At 39.7% G+C, this 20,502-nt stretch overlaps 1 protein-coding gene across 2 annotated transcripts in view; it reads left to right on the top strand.

Annotated features, from left to right (window-relative positions):
• LOC139693860 (venom dipeptidyl peptidase 4-like) overlaps positions 1-20,502 on the top strand; it is a 308,421-nt gene that overhangs the window by 196,010 nt on the left and 91,909 nt on the right. For both annotated transcript variants that reach the window (XM_071592169.1, XM_071592168.1), the window contains exon 2: positions 14,578-14,791. In XM_071592169.1, the coding sequence (XP_071448270.1) occupies positions 14,578-14,791 (214 nt within the window). The remainder of the gene's footprint in view (positions 1-14,577; positions 14,792-20,502) is intronic.

The raw sequence follows: 20,502 nt of genomic DNA, 5'->3' as shown, positions 1-20,502 counted from the left end.
TATGAATTGATTCTTCAATTTTATGGTCTACGTTTTTGCCATTTTGCATATGCCCCATAAACACTTTTTCAAACATTCTTTCCTTTGTTGATATTTATGTAAACATACTAATATTTTATTAGTACTAGTCAAGACGCCATCGGAAGTTGCATCATCTTTCACTAGAATAACCCTTTTTATAAAAACGTGAGGTCGTGCTTCTTAAAAATGATTCCAACCCATAGCGGCTAGTTTTGATGGCTATTAATTGTAGTATTAGGTGCCTCTATTTCTTATGGTTCAATTGAAAAAGTATTTTTCACAAGTGGATCAATTTTGAAGATATCTCGCAAATAATTTAATATAGGCTCTCTTCAAGTATTTCTTTCTAGATTCTATTCAGTTCACCGTTAATCCGGGTATCAGTAAGCGGGTCTAGGGAGCTGGTATTCTACATCTACATCTACTTAAAACCCCGCAAGCCGCCGCAAGGGCGTGTGGCGGGGGGTGCTAGGACACCACCCGTAATTTAGAAGAGAAAAAGAAAAAAAAACCGCATGCAATACCGACAAAATGATATATAAAAAAAAACATGGCATACACTCATGCATGAACACTTACACCCCACACACATGCAAACACTCAAACTACCAACTAACATACACATGCACCTGAAAGTATACCTAACATTGCGGGTAAATAGTAACTAGTCTCAACAAACGCGTTTTTTGCCATAATGTTTTGAATGTCAAAAATACGACGGTATTGCGGGTAAACGGATGAGAAGTCGGCCTATGAGTCTATTTGGATCGCAATGCTGCTCTCCACCCATCGTCTCATCTTCCCTATGGAAATATACACGGGGCCAAAAGCCGCAGTGTTGGGTATTATATTCCTATTACCGTGAAAACACTGCTCAAGCAGTAAGAATAGTCCTTTGCGCTCGCCTTCGTCGTATTTTTGACATTCAAAACATAATGGCAAAAAACGCGTTTGTTAGGACTAGTTACTATTTACAGAAATTATCATTTACTAGAACCGTCCAGAAAGTAACTTACGTTCGCTTGTGGCAAAGAAGTGGGGGCGAGGAATAGTCGCTGCATTGACACGCACATTGCAGTGTGCAATTGTGAAATCCGTTCAGTTATAAGGTTTTCACAGGCAAGAACTTCAAAGCTGCTGATATTCACTGGGAAAATTGTGCTGTGCACCGACTAAGTGATGAATGATAGTGTTGTGCGTCAGTGATGTCATTATTCCGTCTCCTCCAAATCTTCATAGAGTAGCCTTCAATGAATTTCAATTGGTGTGTGGTTTGTTTGCCAGTAATAACCTATTTGTAGATGGCAATTCACAACTCTCGTGATTTCCAACTGCAGCAGAGCACATTTTACCAGTTCGCAATGTGACCAATGTAGAAGGGTCTCAGTCTGCTTACTCTACCACAGCAGGGTGCGTAGTACTGAGTGTAGGGGGGTTAAGACACCGGGATGGTAGCCTTACCTACCCCCACAGTAGGTCGAAACATCAGTTACTTTTATTATGACTGCCCTCGTAGATAACATATAGGTATAAGCCATGGATATTGCATTGCGTTTATGGATGGTGTCAATGTGTTCATAATTTAAAATCCTACCAGGTTTAGCAATAGTAGAATATGTATATCATTAAGATTTGCTTAATAATTTTTAGTCTTAGATTAGCAAACGTCGGTTTTGAATGATTTTTAATCAAATTTATAATTAAAATTCTTTGATAGTAAAAAATTAACCGTTCAATTCATTCATATTGATATTAACTTGCAGGTTCCCTGCTTCCTCAGTGTTAACTGCCCCCACGTAATCTTTTATTAATTTCCTCTAACATGAACATTGAGCAACGGAACAAGCTTAAAAGAAGGTTATCACGGAGGAGAGGGTATTTGGGTAAAAAGTATGTTTTTTACAAAAATTGATGAACAAATCAGCAAACTCAAGTACGAAAAGATGAATGAAGAACACATCTTTGGTTTAAATAGTCTTGTGGTTTACAATAGGTGACGCTGGGGTATTTTTGCAGCAAATATCTGACGCAGTACTGAGGTAGTGTCTTTTAAGTGCATATGCTGATTATCACCCGAAAAAAAACTCGGGATAATGTTTCAATCATGGCCGCTCTCTCTGTTAGGATTGAAAACAAGGCGTCGTCGGTGCGCTGGATGGAGCCATCCATCCCATCGCAGGGGCCGGGAGCGAAATCCATTTGGGACCGCTCATGTCCTTTAAATGAGGCCCTTTCTCCGAGAGATAGCGTTCTCCCCGATAGTGACGGTAGATGGTGCAACGTTAATAACAATACCTGTTGAGGAAAGCAGCGCCAATTGTCTAACACTGAATGAAGGCGTTCAAAATGGTGATGGTTCCTGAAAACGAAGGGAATCAGTCAAGTGTGGTGCTTTGGTGTATTATTTGACACCGGGGATGGGAAAACCCCTCGCGGTGTCTCCAAGTGGATTTTTTGCTCAGCCAATGAACGCGGAAGTAAAAATCGATGAACGGGAACGGTAACCGTGACAGCAGCAGGTATTTGCGAAGTTAGGAAGATAGCGCGTGCACGAATCTTTAGGATGAATGACCAATGGAGTAAAATTTAGTTCTGAATAAATAATATATTAATAAAATAATAAAAGATAATTGGTATGAAATGGTCCGGTTAGGCCCAAATATATTCTTCGGAAGATTTATTCAAACAAGTTAATAGCCGTTACCGCTTTATCACTTATCAGACATGCTTACTTTTCTGGATAACCAGGATTGGCTCTCTCTCTCTCTCCCTATCTCTCTAGTGCCTGAAGCGGAGATAGTAACACGAACGGGCGCTACGCTTATCCGACCTTCTCATCGCCAACTATTTATGAAGGGAAAACAACTGCTGGAAAAAGTCCAGGACTTCCCTTGCTTCTCAAAATTCATGAAATAACTGAGCAATGACTAAACGGGTCAATTTGCTTACAATATTGCGATGTCCATTTGAGTTTCTATCTCCAAAGTGGCGAAAACCTCCACATATAGACAAGAATTCTGCCAACATGTAATTGGCGTCTTGCGCTTCTTCCCGCGAAGTAATTCCCGACACTGGATTAATTCCCACCATTCAACCTTCCGCTGGATACGTAATTAAGAGGTGCTTCTTGGCCTAACTCTTCTCTTCTTGGCAAATGTTCATTGACTACGGCGCAACTCCGCAGCCTTTGCTAGTCATTACTAGAGTCGAAGAATATTGATTATATTTCGTCTTATTTGGGACGAGACTGTGAGTGAACTAGTTACATCTTCCGACTGGGAATTACCCAAAGTAAACCACAGGATATTTATTGTCAATTGCCACGTCATGGGGCCATACTGCAAAATTAGATATAAATGAGTAAAGAGTATTAAATGTCAAACCTAGGAAATACAATTATTGAGAGAATCAGTATAGGTGATCGGAATGGTGCGGTGGCTAACGGACGTGCTTCCCACCCTGAAGGCCCGGGTTCGAATCCTAAAGGTGGCCGATATTTTTCAGTGTTCTCCCAATCCCTATTTTAGGATATTTGTGGAGAGTACTTTGAGTGAGGACGCCGTCCGTCAAATAGGATGTCATCCTTCCTTGTCCGGCCCTAATGGCGCAAATGGCCTTAGCTGTCGGTCGCCGCCCACAGAAACTACTGCGATTGCGTTTAGGAAGTGTGAGACAAACTGACATTTCAGAATGGTATCCTTGGCAAAGGAGTCCTCGGCGGGAGAGCATCCAGACAGAATGAGGAAACTTTTTACAAAGGCTAATGCTTTTAAAATTATTGCACAAGTGCGATAAAATTTAATACAAAAAAATAAGTTGACATCGGACAACAGAATAATCGTAAAAAGGATAATTTTACAAGGATTTTAAATTGCGAGGCGCGCAAAATAATTTGTACGATAATTTTGCCTTTACTAAAGTGAATTCAGATACAATGACCGTTTCTCTAGTGAATTTATTGAACTTTTCATGTACCAGATAAAATGCATCATCATTGGAAGAACATGATAAATGCATCCATGCGTATAATAATAAACGTTGGAAGAAAATATAAAATATTGGTTAAACATATTTGGGAGATTTTCGTAAAATATTTATTTCAAGTGCACTCTAATTTTATTTTTCAATTTTTGTCGCGATTGTAATTGCGTCGTCAGATTTGCGATTCAATAAAAATCATTTACATTAAAGTGAAGATAAAACACATTTTTAAATGACAGTTAGATGCCTTGGTAACAATTTAATAGGTACGCAAATTTCGATTTCAATATATCTTTACACCAATTTTTCGCGATGTTTGGTAAGGAGGAAAATATCGTGCTTAGGTGTACCAGGGAATGCAAGGAAGGCTGTTCCGTGATAGCTCGGGGCAGCATGGCGAAAGAGATAACACAGGGCTAAGTGTGTTTCGGAGGCGTAACATTCAACGCCGGCGGATGTCACGGGTGACTCGTCCCATTAGCATCGCCCACATATGTGCTTGTCCTCAACGAAGGAGTTCCTCATTGAACGGTTGGAAAATCAGGAAGGTCCCAAAACGGCCCGTGAGATACTTCTGGCCTGACTTCTCATATCGAGCAGTTGTGGGCATGGGAAGGGGGGGGAGGGTTGGCAGCGGGAGGTGGGTAGCAAGACTTCGGGGAAGGGGAGAGAGAGGGAGAGGGGGTAGCGTCCTGCATCTGAAGGGAAGGAGGATGGGGACTTACCCAAAATCCCCCTCTTCCCATCTTCCCCAATCCTCATCCCTCTTCCTCACAACTTTACCCTTTTATGCCCTTTGGGGTCATTTTCCGCGTATACGGTGCCGAGTATAAGACGAGGCGAGAGGGGAGGGATGAAGGGGAGGGAGTAGGGCCGAGGCCCCAGCCCCCTGGCCCTCTCGCCCACACCTCCCCTCCGCCACAGAAGCGGCCCTCCGAGGGTGACCTCTTTTACGACCCGCCGCTTGATTGGGCGACATCGAACGGAGCGTATCCGGAGTTCGGCAGTGGGATTATGGCGACGACCCCTTGTTATCATCCACCGCAAATGCATGATGGATCCAGGGAGGTGGAGCCGAGCACTCATTACACGGGAGATGCTATCTTCATCAAAAAATGTAAAATCTATGAATCTAAACATTTCTAAAATTAAATGATTTCGTATTGATTTGTAGGGGGGTAAATATTGAGCTAGTGGAAATTTTTCACATTTTAGTCAAACGTCTGTGATCATTTGTGGAGCAGATGAAAGGATTAAAAAGCTAGAACCATTGCAACGAAAGGCAGCGAGATATGTACTCGGCAGGGAACAAAAGGTCAAATGGCGAAGCGGAAATGTTGGTTGTCCTGGAATGGGAAAGTTTGCAATATAGAAGAAAAAGGAGAAAGTTGGGTGCGTTGCACAGAATAGTTAAAAATGACGAAGCGTAATAATATCAATGGAAGTAGATAGAAAAACCAAATAATTTTAAGGGAAAAAACGACCACAGTTTTAAAATAAAAATAAGAACGCAAAAAAAATTAATAAGAAAAATATTAATTTATGAACAGGAGTATAGTTGAATGGAACCAGCTGCCTGGAAGGTTATTTGAGCCCATTCCATCAAATTTTAGGAGTGAAATGAAATTATTGACTTTGTGATTCCACATACTTTTAGTGCATGGAATCACAAAGCCAATAATTTCACTTGATTTCAATAAGTTAAGCAAATTCCAATAAGCCGGAGATAACAAATTTTAGGAGTTTTAAGAATTGGTGTAAAGCAGTCTCAGAGCAAACGACTTGGCGATAAACTTTTTCGGTCGGTAATTATTGTATTATTTTATTTATTGAAAATATTGTTTTGTACGTGATATGGATGGCATGGGGGGTTCAATTGTAAAAATGCGTAATGCCTAAACGGTGCGTGAGTTTGGACGGAGTGTGATGTTGGACGGTGCTGTTTCAATAGTGACAGCAAGAGGAAGTCATACATCCTTCCATTCGTGGACGCTTGAGGCCAATATAAGCACCAAATAGCACCAAGCAATTCCTGACTGTTTGATATGATGGATTCAGACTATTCCTCTCTCGTTATTTTAGATTAACACCTGCTTGTGTGTTTTTCGAACTTTCTTCCTAAATGAAATTAAATCTTTCCAAACCCTCAATTATTGTCTAAACCTGATATCAATGAGTCATTTGCAAAGTTCGACTCGAAATAAGAACCACCTGGTGTTTGTCGAGGTAAAGCAGTATTTACGAAGCACCAAAAATAATCTTGTCGCTAATATTTTCGAACCAAATGGTCAAAAATACATTGAATCAACAGATTCTCGTCGTAAATCCTAGTTCATTTGGCCCTCAGTAGACCGCAAAATCACGTGAGTTAGTTTATCAGTGCCTTTTTTAAGTTTTCCGTAGCAGCCTTGATCCATAAAATAGATTCATTTTTCCTCAATTTTTTCTCCACTAGCCATTAATCCGCTGAGAGTAGAAGCCGATATTTTACCTTCAAGAGTTAAGAAGTTTACACTTTGGGGCTCCTCGCTTTCAGAGTTCAATTGACCAGGGTCCGGAATGTTTATAAATAATCTCTGGTCCTCTGGAGTCGCCATTTCTTTTCTTTTTTCTTTGCACCGTCCCAATTTTTCGCGGCAAAAGAAAACTCAGTTGACTTGAAACCAAGGTATAGATTTACACTCTATACTCAAGGAGAAACAAACATACTCTTGCAAAGGAACCGTAAACTAAATCTCCTTCATCTTCGGTAGTAATTTAATTTTCCGCTGCATAATCTGTATCAAAGTTCTTCAATCACTTATTCAACCAAACAATGCTTTATACTACTCCAAAATCGTTCGCTAAACAGTTCTTCGATTGAAATGCAGAGGTGGGTGTCAGAAACAGCGCATTTGTGTCGTTCGTGAGTTCAGAAATTCAGAAAATGCATGGTAAATCTTTTTAAAAAATTAACTCATTATAACGTCATAACCGCATGTAATTACTATGCTTTGATTATTGCCGTGGATTAAACATATTGTTCAATAAGTACAGCCCTTGGCAACTCGTGATGAAACATGATGAACTAATTATGTGCCAAGTAGATCTTGGAATTAATCTCTATTTACACCTTTTAATGAGTACTTCTATGTATTAATTCCTAGCGTAACAAATATGTCACAGTTTAGAGCCACCGCCTCCGCGAAAAAGTATGACTCGGGTCCACGTACGTGCATACGTTTCAGTGAATGGCAAAGAGGAATTCTCACCGAATCCACAGGTATATTAAAGACGGTTTTGAGGTTGACTCGCAATGCTTGTTGATTGCGCTGAGCGACGGAGCAGCCCTCGACCCTCCCTCCCCCTCCCTCCCCCTCCCTCTTCCCGACTCTCCTCCAGTCTTCATTGTCGCGTCTCCCGCCACCCCTCGTTCGCACGCAGTGAGCGCCCTCACTCCACTCTTATCCGTCCCCACACCCCCTCTCAACCCTTCGTCGGTCCCTTTCTCGAATTTTCGATAGAAATGTGGTCTGACCACCGTAATGTTAAAATAAAGCGATGCTGTGAGCGTTTCTTTATTTTGTATTTTTAAGTTTTATATATCATCGCCACGCTTGTGACGGACCTTGTATTCGCATTCTTCTTGGAAAAACTGCATAAATGTGTGTGTATGTGTGTATACAAGTAAAAAAATATATTGTTTTTTTTGGCTCGTCTCTTCTTCTGGCTATCCGTGCCACGAAACGTACTGTTCTTATCCTTTATGATGTTGTATGATTCCTTTACTACTATCCCTTCCTCTGTATGTCTTGTCTATTTCTCCTTTGGTGGGTGAAACAGCTCCCTAACGCTATCTCTTGGCCAAAGAAACCGGGCACTTAAAGTCGCATAAAGCATCGCAAATGTCAGTGTAAGTAACGTTTCCTGGATAGTTCAAGTGGTTAAGACCCTCCACCCGGCAAGTGGAAAGATCCGGAGAAAAGAAATATTTTTACATTCGTGATCTGCTGGATTCCACCTTCCCCACCTCTCCTGTGTTCGTCATTTTTGTGTGTTCCTATCCCTTTTCCTTATATCTGTTTCTATATAAATGAGTATTTGTTCGCCGTTTGGCGGGATATTGTGTTTGAATGTGTGTGTGTGTGTATATATATATATATATATATATATATATATATATATATATATATATATATATATATATATATATGTACATTCAATACATATATATATATATATATAATTATATAATTAGGTAATCTACCGGTTAAGTTAGGTTTTTGGATGGACACAGCTCCTAAATAAATATTTTGTGACTCCTAGCAAAACACAACATCCTATTCTACATCAGGTCCCTCTTCATCTTTGAGTACCTTCTTCCTCCTTCCATCCCGTCCAACATCCCTATCCTGTTCCTTCCATTTCCTCGTTTGCCCAACATTCTCCCTTCTATCACAGTCTTCAACATCCCACTGCCACCTTCAGCCACTTTTCCTGCCTCCATAAGATTTCTCCCAACAAACCCCTCTCTTCACCCACCATACCAAGTACTTCCTCATTTGTTTTCTTCTCTGTCCATTTCACCTTCTCCATTCTTCTCGACACACACATTTCAAAAGCCTCTAGTCTACGTCTATCCTCCTGTTTCAATGACCACGTTTCCGCACCGTACATAGCTACGCTCCATACAAAATTTTTACGAGTCTTTTCTTAACATCCTTACTCAACGTCCCCGTCATCAACTCCCTCCTCCTTGTGAAAGCATCTTTGCCTAGCGCAATTCTTCTCCTTACGCCCTTGCTACTTTGACCGTGTTGGTCCAAAACACTACCGAGATACGTAAACTGTTCTACCTGCTCTAGTTTTTGCCCTCCTATTTTAATGTTAAACTTGGCCTTTTTATTTCTAGAAAATCTCATAACCTTTGTTTTATTAATATTGATTCTCATCTCATACCTGTCGCACTGAATTTCCAATGCACTAAGCAATGCTTGCAGCCCCTTGGCTGACTGACAAACTAAAGCTTGGTCATCAGCAAACCTAACTGATTTTACGAATTCCCCACCCACTTCCATTCCTACCTCCAGTTCTTCCCATGCCTCTTTGATCATTTCCTCTGCATACAGGTTGAACAGCAACGGTGATATTGGGAAACCCTGCCTTACACACCCCTTCCTAACACTGTCCATCCAGACATCCTGTTCCCCACTCGCACTTGAGCAGTCTGAGACATGTCCAGGTTGCGAATTAGCCTCCTGTCCCTCCAATTTATTCATATTTTCTGCAATATAGTCATTATTTTTCCCCAATCAACTCTATCAAACGCTTTTTCGAAATCTACAATACAGGCAAATACCTCCTGGTTGTGTTCTATATTCCTCTCGATTAATAATCTCATTACTGCAATGGCATAACGCGTAACTCTCCCCCTCCTAAACCCAAACTGATAATCTATAAAGTAATCATTTGCCCTACTCTCTATCCTTTTGTTTATGATCCTGAGAACAACTTTAGCTCCGTGGGACATCAAACTAATTGTCCTGTAGTCCTCACATGACGTGGCCTTTACCTTTTTCAGAATAGGAGCTATAACTGATCTCACAAAGTCTTCCGGCCAGATTCCTTCCTCATACATACTACGAATCAGCCCATATAGACTCTTCCTCCCACATTTTCCTAAACATTTCAATAGTTCCGTGGGAATGTTATCCACCCCACCCCCCGGCCTTATTTAGTTTCATATATATATATATATATATATATATATATATATATATATATATATATATATATATATATATATATATATATATATACACACACACACGAGGGTCATCCGGAAAGTAGTACCCGTTCGTGCCGCATGAAGTGCTGACGACGCGAGTAGCCGCTGGACGAGGTCAGATAGCTTCAGTGGCTTGTCTGCCTTCTCTGAGCCAAGTTGCGTGACGCTAGCATTGCCTGTGTTGTTTCTGTGATTGTTTACAATGTTTAAAAAAATTGAGAACGCCGCCAGTTGTGAAGTGAGGGCAGTGATTAAATTCCTCAATGCAAGAAACGTTCGCCCATGTGATATTCATCGCCAATTAAAGGAGGTGTATGGAGACAATGTAATGGACGAGTCGTCTGTTCGGCGGTGGTGTCGCAACTTCAACATGGGGAGGGGGAACACACACGACGATGAGCGTTCGGGGAGACCGTCTGTCATTACAGACCAACTGGTGAGCTCAGTTGACGAATTCGTGAGGAACGATCGGCGCGTCACAATTGATGACATCTGTGAGCATTTTCCCAATGTTTCTCGAACAATTGTTCATGACATTGTTAAACACCATCTGCATTATGCAAAAATTTGTGCAAGATGGGTCCCTCGCGTATCTCAATGAGCTGGCGGCGAAGGACTATGCAGCAGGAATACAGAAACTTGTCACACGTTATGACAAATGCCTTAATTTGCTTGGAGATTATGTTGAGAAGTAGTTTAAAGTATCCTCATTCAAATAAAATTTTTTATGTTTGTTAATATTTACTTTTGTGTCTTTATTTCACGAACGGGTACTACTTTCCGGATGACCCTCGTGTGTGTGTGTGTGTGTGTGTGTATATATGTGTGTGTGTGTGTGTGTGTGTTTATGTATATATATATATGTGTGTGTGTATATATATGTGTATATACTATATATATAGATGTTTTAAAAGATTTTTCATGCCTTTCCTTTATTTCTGAACCCATAAACAACACAAATACGCTGCTTTTGAAACCCACCTCTGCATTTTAATCGAATGCCTGTGTGTATATGTGTGTATATATATATATATATATATATATATATATATATATATATATATAGTAACACTTAAAAGGACACTCACATTGTAAATTGTTAAAGCTTTCGGTCTTCTCCGAGGCCATCTTCAAGTAAGACTGAGTTTGGTCAGTCTTACTTGAAGAAGGCCTCGGAGAAGGCCGAATTCTCCATTGTCATCGGTGCTGTTCAACGTATATGCGGAGGAAATGATTAAAGAGTCATGGGAAGAACTGGAGATAGGAATGAAATTTGGAGGGGAAATTGTAAAATCAGTTAGTTTTGCTGATGACCAAGCTCCAATTTGTCATACAGCCAAGGGGTTTCAAGCATTGCTCAGTGAAGTGCACGAATTGCAGGAATTGGGGCGTTGAGGAATTCTAGACAAGGAAGATGAAAATATTCATTATTTGAAAAGTATTAATATTTGGCCCAAGCGATAGGTAACAGATTTCCACTTGCCACAGAGCATCCATTTAGAGACTCCTTCAGGAGCACGAGTGAAGTCATCGAGTTTATTTTTCGTAATCAGTTTCGGGTATATTATATTTCTCTGCGGCAAGGGAATTTATTCATAATGAAGAAAGCGAATTCCAAAGAAAATTATTACTTTTACTATAGTATTATTACTACTTTTAATTATTACTTTTACTTTACTATTATTTCGTCACTACATCTTGTTCCTTTAAAAGCCCCAAAATTTCAGAGTTTAAGAGGACGCCTCGGTAGCTTAAGTGGCTAAAGCACTCGACTGGATATTGAGGGATCTGGGTTCGAATCCCAGTCAAGGCGAATGATTTTTACACTCTGAAATTGTTGCATTGAAATGCACATTAGCGGATGACTCCGTTAAAAGTTACTGTTGCGGCATCTCCCGCAGTTTCTTTGGAATTTGTCAAAGTGAAAACCCCATTAGTGTTTAAAGTTGGCTTTAACCTCGTGGACTTTGGCGCCTCGCGCACGACTACGAATGCCTGTGACATTGTATGTACGGTATTTCGGTAGCTTAAGTGGCTAAAGCACTCGACCGGATATTGAGGGATCTGGGTTCGAATCCCAGTCAAGGCGAATGATTTTTACACTCTGAAATTGTTGCAATGAAGAAAGCGGTTGACATAAAATACTTCCATCTAAAACCGTGTATTTCAAATATTTAACACGTAAAACTGAATGCATAATATGTTTATGTCTACAGGATAGATATGTTACCAATACGGAGAATGTCTCGACGTGAAATTTATCTACCTCTGATACTCATGCTACAAGTATATGAATGAAATAAAGCTAATAAAAAGGGTTTATTTTCCTTTTTAAAATATCTTCTCCCTATTTTTTGCGCAAAAATACCACAAGTCATTCTTCTTGAACGTTTATCAATGACACGTGCAAAGTGTCAGCACTGCAAGTGCATACATTAATGCCCTATTGTATACCAAAACTGAATCGGTGGGATCGAGATGGTGCGGGGGCTAACGTACTGGCTTCCCACCGTGAGGGCGCGGGTTCAAATCCCGGCGGTGTTGAATATTTTACAGAGGTATCTCGATCACCTACTTGAGGTGCTTTGTGGAGGGCACTTTGAGTGAGTACGCCGTCCGTCGGATGGGACGTTAAACTGCGGACCCCTTGGCGCCTTTCGTAAAGAGTAGGCTAATGCCGACGCCGGGTTTCTCTCCACCCTTCATCCTTTCCTATCCATCCCCTATGGCGCAAATGACCTTAGCTGTCGGTCGCCTCCCCTCAAAACTACTACTGAATCGGTAGCTATGGCCTTCGCATGAAGACAAAACGTAGAATGCAGGCGGGGAGGAGATATGTTGAGGCATGGATGAGAGGGACTAATGCGTATGGCACTCAGCCTTTGGAGGACCTCGGCGGCGGAGGATTACGAATAGAAATCAATGCATGGGCGTGATTAGTGTTAGAGACGGGTTCCACGGCATGATTTGTGAAACGTTTTCATGGTTTCGAATGGTGAGCACGCGTACGATACGAGCAAGTGCTATTCGTGTTGATGATCTTGAGTGAGGATTTTAATAAAAGTGAAGGAATGACCGTAAATAAATCCAAAAATCGTGGAATGTTTCACTGCACTAAAATATACTTCTTAAAAATATATCTTGTAAAAGCTACGGAAAAATCATATATTGAAGCAGCAGCCCGAATGACTATTGTAGACCAAATATACTACCTTGATCAAAAAGTTCCCGGAATAACCACCGTGTGGCGCTCCCATCGTTCCGATTTGAGTTCTGTTTTTTTTGTTAAATTGGTACATCTGTTGTTGATATTCCCTTTAAATCTTAGTGTCATAACTTGACATTTGCAAAAGTTACGTAGCCAAGAGTACATCTATCTCTGTGTGTGTTGGCGATTTTTTACAATTTCAGAAATGGATTTAAATTTGCAACAACGAACTTGTATTAAATTTTGCGTAAAAAACGGATTTAGTGGCGCACGGACGTTGGAAATGTTGGAAAAGTGTTTCGGCAACGATTCTCTAAAAAAAAACGGTCGTTTACCAGTGGCACGAGCGGTTCAGAAGTGGTCGTGAGTCAATCGAAGATGATGAACGCAGTGGCACACCATCGACATCGAAAGTCGGTGAAAAAATTGATAACGTAAAAGAAATGTTGGTCAATAACCGCAAATTAACCATCAGAGAAATAGCGGAGGACTTGAACATTGCCTATGGATCCGCCCAAGACATTGTGGTTAATGATTTGGGTTTCCGTCGTGTAGCAGCAAAGTTGGTGCCAAAAGACCTCAATTTCATGCAAAAAAGAGACCGTGTTGACGTCGCAAAAGACATGATTTGCGAGGCTGAATCCCATCCCACATTCATCAAAAGGATCATTACTGGAGACGAGACGTGGGTTTATGAGTACGACACGCAATCCAGACATCAGGCAAGTGAATGGCGTTCACCAAATGAGCCGAGACCAAAAAAACCACGTCGTTTTCAGTCAAAAAAGAAGGCAATGCTGACGGTTTTCATGGATTACAACGGTGTAGTGCATCATGAATTTTTGCCAGAAGGCCAGACAGTAAACAAAGAGTATTATTTGGGCGTTATGAGACGTTTGCGTGAAGCAATTCGCCGAAAGAGACCAGAAATGTGGGCAGAAAACTCGTGGATTTTGCACCATGATAACGCACCGTCGCACAGTGCTATCGTTATTCGTAATTTTTTGACGAAAAATGCAACAAATACCATCCAACAGCCACCGAATTCACCTGATTTGGCTCCCTGTGACTTCTTTCTGTTCAATCGAGTTAAAAAACCATTACGGGGAACGCGTTTTAGCAGCCGAGAGGAAGTAATGGAAAAATCGCAGGAAGCACTGATGGACATACCGAAAACCGAATATAAAAAATGTTTCGAGGATTGGATCAAGCGCTGGCATAAGTGTGTTGCAGTCGATGGGGATTACTTTGAAGGGGACAATATAGATTTAGATGAATAAACTTGTATTTTTAATTTTCTGAATAAATTCCGGGAAATTTTTGATCAAGGTAGTATTTGTAAATTTCTAAAAAGTTATGGGAAAAATCGTAAATGAACATGAAACTATAATGATGAGTGAGAATTGGTAAGAACTTGTTTAGGGTGGAGAAAATATGTTGTACGAATGTGCAATCATTAGGAATAATTGTGTAAAGGTGTGAGTAGACCTTAATTGTTTAAGATAATGACAGTAAACCTACTTGGTGAATCATCACGAGCAAAGCAATTGGGGGGTGATAATCTCAATGGCGTGTAACAAGGCTCTTTTCCGTTCCCCAGGAGTTGGTGGCGTCGACGCCCAACCAGCGCAACTGGCGGGGCATCCTGATTGCCCTGTTGGTCATTGTTGCCGTGCTGGGGCTCATCATGTTCTCCATCGTGCTGCTCTCGCCACCCGACGAAGGCCCCAGGGTGTCCGGGAGGAAGTTCTCGATATCGGACCTCACGAGCGACAGGTTCAAGCTACCAAGATTCAACGGAACGTGGGTCTCAGGTAAGGAACATTAAATCCATTTTGTTATTGAATCCAATATATATATATATATATATATATATATATATATATATATATATATATATATATATATATATATATATATAGGATTACTAATGTTACTAATAATACTAATATATTGGAACTACTAATAAGGGCAGTATTTATTTTGGGCAAGAAGACTTTGAACCAACCTCGCCCAGCTCAGAGAGCGGGAAATATTGGGAGAGGTATATACAAACAATTATTCATAAAAATAGAATGAGCGTGTCACTTTTCAATAGAGTTTCACAACTTAGTATAACTCATTTTGCCAACGTAGATGACTTTTGCCTTATCCCGTCTACTATTCTAATCTTATCGTCCTTTATCCATGTTTTTCTTGTCCTTTTCCTATTTTTATTCCTTTAGTTAATTCTTTTATAATTTCGATATACCATTTTTTCTCTATAGCTTTCGGTAACCTGTCCTCAATCATGATTTTCTCTAAAGCATACTAATACTCCCTCTTTCTTGTTCCTCTTAATGCTTCAGCATTTCACTTCCCAACCGTCTTCCCTGTTTTGTTTTTCTTTTTGAATCGTTATCTACACATCAAAATTACTAAATACAACTGCGGAAAAGTGCGAATTGATCACGCTGTTTGTAAATCTGTATCAAAAAATACTATAGTCTAACTATTATCTCATCCAATACTGTAGTCTAATTATTTAATAATATCATTCTTGTAATCGAACTAATCCCTGTCTCCTGCAGAACTCAATTGCTTTCTCGCCGCGGTTATTCCTCGTGCCTAATTCGTAGAACCACGCCACATCGTCATCTCATCCTTCACCTACCGTCGCATTTCAATTCTCTATCACTATCAAATGCTTTCCTGCAGGAACACACTCGATTATACTCTCTTAACTGATCGTATATCCTATTGACTCTTTCCTCCTTATGATTGCTCGGGGGCATGTAAGGTATGCATAAACGATGACCATGTTTCTCACTTCAGCTGTTACTTATACTGATAATATTCTTGATTTATGTTTAATAAACTTCTTTATTCAATATTAATGTCACCCCTCCACTGTTTATTACTATTTAGTTATCACTCCTGTAGTCCCCGCTATCCTTCCATCTCACCTCGCACAGACTTAAAGCAGGTTATTTCCTCTCTCTATCTCTCGCTTTATATTCTCTAATTTTCCTCTCCTCAACATCGTTCCATTATTCCAAGTCCCTTTTCTAACTGTTTCGGTCTTCTTCTTCGATGCTGCTTACGCTATCTCTCTGCAAGGACTTCGTGAGGCGACGACTGCAGAAGCCTTGCCTCTCCCGCGGCCGATATACATACTCGGCCGACTGGGTCGAATTTCATAGTTTCCGGGACTCATAACTTCTATAGTGCCCATCATAACATTCTTGGGAGAAATAATTATAATTAATCAACCTACCTGATTATTTAGCCAGGAGATGGAGTTAGGGAGCCATTTCACCCACCAAAGGAGAAATGGATGAGAACAAGTGGGGAAATGATAGAAGGGAAAGCAATCATACAGTCAGGGCAAGTGGTTGCATAAACTCCCCGCAGATTTCAGTGTAATTTATGTTTCCTAAATAGCTCAAGACTTAGAGCATTGGCCCATCGAATATATGTAGTTTGAGTCCCAGTCACGGAATGTTTTTTGCGCTTGTGATCTGCTCGATTCCCGCTTCCCCACCATTCCATTGTTTTCTTCTACGTGTGTTCCCATCGTTTTTTCTTGTATCTATATATATGCAAATGAGAGAGGCAAGGCTTCCAAAGTCGTTATCTCAAGAAACTTTTGTGTTACGAAATGTGAAGGTGGCAGCACAGAAGATGCAGGAGAAGAAGACTGAATTATTTAGAATAAGAACTTAAAATTTTAGGACAATGATGATGGCAGGAAAATTAGATAACATGATAATAATTATTCGAAAAATTTATTTTATGTATGCATGTACATGTGTGGTGCTATTAAGTATCCCCAGGAATCGGGATGGTGCGGTGACTAATATACTGGCTTCCCACCGAGAAGGCCCGGGTTCGAATCCTAGAAATGACAGATATTTTTATGCGGTATCCCGATCCCTACTTCAGGAGCTTAGTGGAGAGTACTTTGAGCGAGAACGCTGGCCGTCGAATCCTGCTGACGCCCGTCGGAAACTGCGGACGCCTTGGCGCCTATCGTTAAGAGTAGGCCAATTCCGACGCCAGGTTTCTCTCATCCCTTCCTTTCCCATTCATATCTAACGGTGCAAATGACCTTAGCTGTGGGTCGCCTCCCCCTAAGAACTACCTTTGTCTGCAGCCCGCAACTCTCCCGTGAACTCGCTGTTGTGCCTATATTACAGGAGTTTTTGTAATGGCAGATATTTTACCGTCTGAGATCGATATTTTGATTACTGTTTCGATGACTGAATTTAATGCTTAGCAAATCTGTATCGAACTCATTATTATATTTTATATTTTTATATTTATACATAGTATATTATATACTATACATATGAATTTCGCACGCCGTTGGGCTTAGTACTGCTTCAGTTCTACCATCACCTATCAAACCGACCTTCGGGTTGATTACTGTGTTTATGGTTATAAATATATATATATATATATATATATATATATATATATATATATATATATATATATAGACATATATAGACATATATATACATATATATATATATATATATATATATATATATATATATATATATATATATATATATATATATATATATATATATATATATATATATATATATATATATATATATATATATATTTACCGGATAGTTATATCTTTAGTTTTTTATTTTATTTTTCTCGTATCTTCAGGCGATATATTTCTGGTACATGCTCTAATTTTCACACCTTCACCGCGTGATTCCACAATGTATTCGGTCAATATAATTTTTTTTAATTAAATCGGTTTCACAATTTAAATGATCAGCTTCAAGAGACTCCACCTGAAGGGACTCCTCCCGGGCGCAGTACACGCCTCTCGGCAAAATTCCTCTCTTCGACGGTGTGTAATGTAACACTGCCTAATTATCCCCAAAATAGAGGAATTCTGGCTCTAAATATAGGTTTTTGGTGAAATATTTTGCTGTTAGAGTGTCTCGATCAGCTTACAAAATGAAGACTCATTCCCCTTGAAGCCTCCGGCATATTATTTTTGTTTCGCTTGATTTAAAATTCCACACGGTTCTACATTTTTACGCTATAAATCACCTGTTAAACTTAAATTTATACCCAACCTAAAATGCTTGCGTGAATTGCCGTTGGAAGGTATGAATTATTCACATCGTTTTCCATGACTAAAATAGTAATTAATTATTTTTTATAGGTCTCTCATTTTTTTCATCCACCTTTTAATCCATCTAAGTCCTTTCTCCTTTTCCTTCCTCCTTTTCCTTTTTTCCTTTTCAACCAGAGAATCTAATATTGGGCATGCCAAGGAAATTAATATATCACGTGTTAGTAATAACTGCTGTTAGAAATATTTAAAATTATTGTTGAATATTTATGTAAACTTTTCGCTCCGAAGCGCTGAGCATTCGATAGAATAAACTAATTGCATCCATACGATCCATTTTCCTCTTTCCTCTGTTATTATCTATAATCATATTTATCTTTCTCTACCTTTCCTTGAGGACTCAACGTCTGTAAAAAATGCCTTGGCCTCTAAATCATTCACCATTTTATTGATAAAAATAATGAAATCATTCTCATATTTCATTTAATTATTTTTCGGTTATCACCTGCTTATTTTATATTCTTAAGTTTCCGGTTAATTCATTTGTGTCCATGCATCATATCTAACTGCCTCGTAGATCATAGAAATCAAAGCAAAATTTTTAAGTAATTTTATCCGAAAAACCGACTTCCGTGTTGTTTCTTCCATACCTTTGAGATTAAGTTCATAACCTATCGATTGGTCACATTCGGAGGACTTTGCCACAAATGACGTAATAAGATCCAGAGGTTAGCAATCCACTTCCGAGATGATTTCTCAAGAATGGTAGTTTACCATCGCCCCTGCCGCGAGCGAACATTGCTACGAATCTCAACGATGTCCTTCCGAGGTCATTGCGTAAATTTAGATATGTTTTATGGCGTTGAAGAGGCGTTCCCGCGAGGGAAGGGGGATAGATAAAGACCCTCCCTGGCGTGCATTACAGTAAAGTGTGGTGAAGTGGATGGGGCTTAGCCGGAGGAGTGCGTTGTGCTTCGCGCGGCAGGAGATAAGGGTGCCTCGCCCGTTTTAGAGGCCGGACGACAAAGGCCCCGAGCGTTAGATTCTGGGCGTCAGAGAGGCCAGCTTGCGCGTATCTATGTACTTAAATACTGACAGCCGAAAATTTGATGCTTCATTCAAGCTTATACCGACACCGTGTAATATTTCTTAGATATATCGACAATAGGCGAATGTATTCATACGCGTTCATATTTGCTACTTCGTTGTAAAAGTATTTTATACCAAGTTTTTATTACTAATTCTTTTGGAGTTTTCTACATTCTTTTCATTCCGATTTGAATTTTTCATTGAGCACAGTGACCTCTTGCATGGATATGGTAATTAAATGGAGACATGGAGCAGAGTTTATTGTGTCCGAGCCTGAAAAACTGGTTGAGTGAAAATTTCATTTTCTCCGGAAAAATGTTGGATTTCATAATCATTCCGGAAATATATAAATTTCTAATGACTATGGTGTTCTTTTAGAAACGGCACTGAGTGCAAAAATGACAACTGACTCATCGAGGCTTGATCCAATCATTCATTTAACAACTAGTTCTACGTTTTATGATCAGTTTTCCCTTTTTTTTAATTATATACGGCTTTGTAAAATGAGAGGATACACCTGTCAGCGTGCGGGAAAGATTTTCCCTTTGTTATTTTAATCGGGGAATTATTTAAAAACTTCCTGGGTAAAAGAGGAACATGACAATTGAAAACGTAAGCGTTAAAATTTTCTTCAAATGTATCGTCATCAAAGAAAAAGAATAATCAGGAACAATTAATAACTTAAGTGACATAGAATTCATCTTTTACGGCTCTCTATATACACATTTAATTCCTGCATCATCTCTTTCCCTATTGATTCTTGGCCTTACCCCGTAGGTCTTCTCCTCCATATTCTATTTATTGTTTTAAGCAAAACAAATTGTTATTGAGCCCGAGAATGTATCGAATTTGTTTTTCTGCTTCATTTCGGTGTTCTCTAGGCTACTTATTTCACACATTTATGGAATGACTTCTTTGTTGGCCACTTCACGTTCGCTATTCCCCTAGAACACAGTTTGTTCGCATTTCTCTTCTCCTGATTATAGTCTTTGGCCAAAAACCGCAGATAGTTGAACGCAATGCATTAGGTTTTAAGATATAAGTTCACATAGGTCAGGAAGTCTTAAGTATGAATTAACTTGGAGGAAACATGAACTGTGAACGTTTGAGACAAGATGGAGATTGGGCCTAGCGAATATTTCCTCTTCTTTCTCTTGAAACGGTGGCTGGGTGGACAACGGTTCCAAGACCACAATGGACTCAAGACTGCCGAATTTAACCGACTCAAATCACAAGTGGTGGATCTTCTATGCCGAGGGTTTGAATAAGCCAGTGCATCTTAACTAAAAGTGCTGAGTGGTGAAAGGCGATCATTTAGAAAAGTAAAGTAGGCTTGTAATAACTAAA

The sequence above is a fragment of the Hetaerina americana genome, unplaced genomic scaffold, assembly GCF_022747635.1.
Source record: "Hetaerina americana unplaced genomic scaffold, ioHetAmer1.1.p SCAF_5, whole genome shotgun sequence".
Lineage (NCBI taxonomy): Eukaryota > Metazoa > Arthropoda > Insecta > Odonata > Calopterygidae > Hetaerina > Hetaerina americana.
Note: the sequence above shows the minus strand (reverse complement) of the source record. Positions and strands in the feature narration are given on the sequence as shown.